Raw genomic sequence first — 6,000 nt, 5'->3', positions numbered from 1 at the left:
GAAACCCTATACAGGGTTGCTATTAGTCAGAACTGACTTGAGGACACTTGACAACAAGAGAACTTGGAGTATGCATAAACTGCTCATGGGAATGTAAAATGGTGTATTTTGGAAACAAGTCTGGTAGGTCTTCAAAAGTTTAAACAGTTATCATGAGTCAGCAATTTCACTTCTAGATATGTATGCAAGAGAAAACATGCCCACTCAAAAACTTACCTATTAACTGATAAATGGTAATATATATCTATATAGTAGATTAAGGCACCCTGGTAGTGTAGTGGATTACAAGCTTGGCTGCTAACCATAAAGTCACCAGTTTGAATCTATCAGGTGCTCCGTGGGAGAAAGATGAGGCTTTCTGTTCCTATAAAGATTTACAGCCTCAGAAACCCTATACAGGGTCACTATGAGTCAGCACTGACTTGGTTGCATACAAACACCACCATACAATGGATTATTGTTGTTAAGTGCTGTCGAGTAGGCTCCAATGCATAGCGATCCTGTACAGGGATTCCAAGGAGCAACTGGTAAGCTTGAATCATAATACTCAACATTAGAAAGCAATTAATGCATACTAACACATGTGATAACATGAACCTTGAGTGTTTTGCTAGGCAAAAGACAGTCACCGAAAGTCATGTATTGTATGATTCTACTTCTATGAAATGTCCAGAACAAGCAAACCTATGGACAGAAAACATGATTAGGGCATGTTGGGAACAAGGAAGGGTTGGATAGACTGGGGTTGATGACTAAAACATAACAGACTTTTGTTATTGCTATTAAGTGCCTTCAAGTCCGTTCCAACTCATAGTGACTTTGTATTGGGTTTTAGAAGAGCAGCTGGTGGTCTTGAACCACCAACCTTTCAGCTTGAAACTTACCTTGCAGTCCAGTGCTGCTCCTATGTTGTTGTTGTTGTTAAGTGCCGTCGAGTCGGTTCTGACCCATAGCGATCCTGTACAGGGTTTCCGAGGCTGTAAATCTTTACAGGAGCAGAAAGCCTCATCTTTCTCCCGTGGAACAGCTGGTAGTTTCGAACTTCTGACCTTGCGGTTCGCAGCCCGATTCGTAACCACTACGCTATCAGAGCTCCTATAGTGCCACACATTAAGCGGTTTTTAGTACACTCAGGTGTGGCACTGCAGGATAAAGCACTGGCATGTAACAGAAACTTGATGACACGTGTTCTCAGGGTTGTGCTACCATCACACTACCTAGATTTTAGAACTAGATTTCATTACTCCTAAAAAGTCCCTAGGAGCTCTGGTAGCATAGTGGTTGAGCTGGGATGCTAACTGCAAGGTCAGCAACTTGAAACTACCAGCCTTTCTGCGGAAGATGAGGCTTTCTGCTCCCGTAAAGATTTACAGCCTCGGAAACCCCATGCCGTGTCGCTATGAGTCGGAACTTAACTAGAAGTCCCTAAGTCGTCCTGGTGTGGCACTGCATTGTAGGACTTCTTGTTGCTATGTGCTGTCAAGTTGGTTCTGACCCAAAGCGACCCTGTATAGAGTTTCCGAGGAGAAGGTGGTGAGCTTGAATTGTCGACCTTGCAGTTCAAACAGCTGTGCAGTTTGGTGCATTAACCCTCTTGCCACTGTTAAGTGCCAGTGCTTTATCCTGTAGTGCCAGACCTGAGTGTACTAAAACCCTTAACGTGTGGAGCTGCAGGATCAGCACTGGACTGTGAACCACAAGGTCGGCAGTTCTAACCCACCAGTTGCTCCTCAGAAACCCTATGCAGGGTTGCTATGAGTTGGATACGACTCACGGTACTTAACAACAAACAGATGAACTGTATGTGGATTTTATCTTAATACAACTGTTATAAAAATAATAAAAAGCATAGAAACACCATATAAGTATTAAAGACTTTCTAAGTCTCATGCTTTAACTATTATCACTATTTATTCTAAATAAGCACTTTATAAGAAATGTTTCTGCCCTATGCCTTTACCTGTTCTTCACTAAATAGAACACAGTGTTTTGACCCATTAATGCATGTTCCTTTCTAGATTTACATGCTGTCCAGCTTCTCCAGCACAAAAAGGAGTGGATGTTAGAACACATAAATAACATCATGTTTTTGGAACATCTTCAGCATCACCTCCTCTAAGTTTACCTCAGCTGACGTCCTTGATCTGGACTTACCTCCCCTGACAGTACTCACCTGGGTAAAACTCACTGGTTTACTCACTGCTTTGGAGAACAAGTAGAGTCCCTTAAGAGTGGGTTTGGCTTTTCTAATGCTTAAAAGATTACATCTCAACCTAAAGAAAACAAAAATCTTCACACAGGACCAATAAGGAACATCATGATAAATGGAAAAACGATGGAAGTTGTCAAGGATTTCGTTTTACTTGGATCCACAACCAACACTCTTAGCCTGGAAGCAGCAGTCAAGAAAATAAAATGATGTACTATGTTGGGCAAATATGCTGCAAAAGATCTCTTGGAAAATGTTACTTTAAGAACTTAAGTTGTGCCTGACACAGCATTTTCAATTCCCGCATGCGTATGAAAGCAGGACGATGAATAAGGAAGACCAAAGAATTGATGTATTTGAATGAAAATGTTGGAGAATATTGAATGTACTAATAGAAAAATTCAGACTCTCTCTTTAAAGAAGTCCAGATAGAAGGCTCCTTAGACGTGAGGATGGTGATTTCCTCTCATGTACTTTGGATGTGTTATAAGGGAGCACCTGACCCTAGAACGAGATTATGCTTGGTAAAGTAAGAGGGTCGGCGAAAAAGCAGCACTTCAGTGAGATGCACTGACAACGTGGCTGTGAGAATGGGCTCGGACACAGCAATGATTCTGAGGATGGCACCGGATCAGGCAGAGTGTTCTGTTGGACTCAGGGTCAACATGAGTCAGAACCAACTCGACATGCCTAAAATCATCTCTCTAAAATGGGTTCGTTAATGTCCCCTCATTCCAAGATCTGACAAGCTCTCTGCCACTATCAGGTGTGTAGGTTTGTGTGTCAGGCTGAGAAATGCTCGTCTAAATAATACACTCAAAAGGTCCATCTAAAATGCCAGCCATGCTTTAGCCAATTAAGACTGTTTGAAGAACTTGGGATATTCAAATGGCAGTGTATTTATGTAAACCAATAAAACGTGTCAATAGCAATTTGATTTTAATAGCCTGTCAAACAATTTCCCTTCCAAATTAGCATACACTTCTGTGTGTGTTTACAGAAACCAAGAGACATCATCAATCGTTCACTCATCATTAAGTTCAGCCTTTTATAGGTGCAGGTGTCTGCGGCTGCAAGACGATTCTAGCCAGAGTTGGCGTTTCCAAGAGCGCTTCCGTTCTGGTATCACAACGATTGGGTTTAGCTGTGTGTCATAGCAGCAGTAGGGGCCATTCTGCAGCATCAGTGTCCTGGACAAGTTCCACAGGCAGCAAGCAGAGGCCATTTCTGTTGTAGTCAAGATCACATATCCAGGTGCTTGTAGAGCCTGCGGCTTTTCTCTTTCTTGTTTCGGTTGCCATGCTTTTTCCAGGGCTTCCCAGCTGCAATCTCAGAGCACAAAGTAGTTGCAGTCACCAAGCCGCTGCCAGGCTTGTAGCCCATTACAGCCTGGACTCCTTTGGTCAAAGCTCTCACATTCTCCTAGCAAAGAAGATACAACATTATGGGAGATGTCAGCAGGCTGTTTCCTTTAGGAAATAACACATGGTATTGCTTATGGACAATTCCACAATACAAAGGAGTAAATCACTCAGATTTACACAAGCAGATTTCCAGCTCTTTCACTGATCTTCTTTCTCTCCTGATCCTTTAAAAATGTGGGCTTCTCAACATTCTGTCGTGTTCATTCTCTTTGCCTGCCTCATACGCTCCCTCTTCAAATTTGTTCTGTCCCATAGCTTCATGTGAGTCCTGGTGTGGTGCTGCAGGATAATATGCTGGACCGTAAGGTAGCTTTAAAACGCAAGTTTGGTGGTTCAAACTTACCAGCCATGCCTCAGAAACCCTATACAGGGTTGCTATGACTCAACAGCACTGAACAACAATATAGCTTCATGTGCCATTTTTATCTATACCTAGATTCATGATTCCAGAGGTATTCTGGAAATATCTAGCTTGATATCCAAACTCGACCTACCACAAACAAAATCAACTGGTCTCCCTTAGAAAATGGTTCTCCATTCTACATAGTGGTTAATATCTGCTCAAAAGAGCACGTTCTAACAGAGTTACCTAGTCATGTATCTATCGTACACAAATGTCTGATGGCTTGCCACAACCTAGAGAATCAAGCTCACATTCCCCAGTATGGCACACAAGGTCATGTACAGATATGTGTTCTTAACTGATGCAACCCATTCTCTTATATTCTTTTACGCCTTTGTTTATACTATTCCTGGCTCTTGCCACTTCTTCCAACTGGCATATTTTTATTCATTCTTCAAATCTACCTTACAAAGCTTCCTTTTTGTAGCTTTTGCTCACTTACTTTGTCCAGCACCTCAAGATTAGCCTTTCCCTTATCTGGGTTCACAAAGGACTCAATTATACCTCTATACTAGAAGAAATGTCACCCTGTTTGTTAGTTGGTCTGTCTCCCCTCTGCTAAAACGTGAACCCCTTGAAAGAAAAAATTAAATCATACTGATTTTTCTACCCAGGCCCTAGCACAATCACGGGCACAAAGGAACTACGCAGTAAGTTTTTGCAAACTTGAGATTTACAGTAAAACAAAATGAGAAGCAAACCAAGCTAAGTTTCAAGTTTGCTCAGTAATAGAAATGTAATCCAACATGATTTCCACATGTATAGCAATATTTCATGATCATATTAGATTAGTAAAATACTAGTCCAGAGGCTAAAGTTCAGACACATGAACTAGTACAATTAACTGCAAAATTTCCACTTCCTTGTACATGGCCTTTGAGAAACGAACTATTTTTAAAACTTCAGCTGTGGGCCCAAGAAAAACTTACCATCTTTTTGATATTGCTAAGTTTTCTTCAAAATATTGGCACAGACTTGGAAATAAAGTAAGAGTCACAAGTATCTAAGTTCTCAACATCATTAGTCACTAGGGAAATGCACATCAAAACCACAATAAGGTAGTTCACATCTGCCAGAATGACAATAGTAACTGTTGACTAAGATGTGCAGAAATTGGAAACTTCAGACACCACTGGTAGCAATATAAAATGGTGCAGCTCTGTTGGAAAACAAACAGCTCCTCAAAAGATAACACATGAGTTACCGTATGACTCAGAAATTTCCACTCTGAAGTAGACACCCGAAAGAGATGAAAACAGACGTCCACACAAAACCCTTACACGAATGTTCACAGCAGCACTACTCATAATAGCCAAAAAAGTGGGAACAACTCAACATCTATCATTTGATGAACGGAGAAACAAAATGTGTATACTTACATAATGGAATAGTATTTGGCCACACAAAGAAAGAAAGTAGTTGAAACCTGCTACAATACTAACGAACCTTAAAAACACTGTGTTAAGTGAATGAAGTCAATGACAGAGGCTACATATTCTATGATTCCATTTGTATGAAATGTCCAGAATAGGCAAATTCAGAGAGACAGAAAGCAGAGGACTGGTTTCTTTTAGGACGGATGCAAATGTTCTAAAATTAGATGATGATGCTGGGTGAACGACCTGGTAATTATCTAAAACCCTCAGAACTGATACTTTAAAAGGAGACTTGTATGGTAGGGGGATAGCTTAATAGAGCTGACATAAAAATATGTGTTGAATCAGATGTTAAAGAAAAAGTCTAAAACTTACTTGATGGAAAAAAGTTTTATCAACTGTATTTTCAATCTGCATTGTTTTCTTATTTTTGCCTGGCTGCATTCTTACTTCATCACCATTCGTTCTGTTCTCTAGGAGATGCTGATGTTGATGTTGAAAGAGCAAAGGATCAGTTCCGGGAGGAGGATGGCAGTACAGCAGCTTACCCTACAGAGACATAAATGGTAACAGTGCTTACATCCTCAG

At 40.8% G+C, this 6,000-nt stretch overlaps 1 protein-coding gene across 1 annotated transcript in view; it reads right to left on the bottom strand.

Moving 5' to 3' along the window:
- Nucleotides 1-3,451: 3,451 nt before the first annotated feature.
- Nucleotides 3,452-6,000, bottom strand: part of LSG1 (large 60S subunit nuclear export GTPase 1) — a 37,455-nt gene continuing 34,906 nt past the window's right edge. The window contains exons 13-14 of the mRNA XM_006873129.1: nucleotides 5,788-5,961; nucleotides 3,452-3,631 (exon numbers count right to left, since the gene is read on the bottom strand). Coding sequence (XP_006873191.1) covers nucleotides 3,452-3,631; nucleotides 5,788-5,961 — 354 coding nt within the window. The remainder of the gene's footprint in view (nucleotides 3,632-5,787; nucleotides 5,962-6,000) is intronic.

The sequence above is a fragment of the Chrysochloris asiatica genome, unplaced genomic scaffold (assembly GCF_000296735.1).
Source record: "Chrysochloris asiatica unplaced genomic scaffold, ChrAsi1.0 scaffold00224, whole genome shotgun sequence".
NCBI classification, from domain to species: Eukaryota; Metazoa; Chordata; class Mammalia; order Afrosoricida; family Chrysochloridae; genus Chrysochloris; species Chrysochloris asiatica.
The sequence above is the reverse complement of the archived record's forward strand: the minus strand, read 5'-3'. Positions and strand labels throughout refer to the sequence as shown.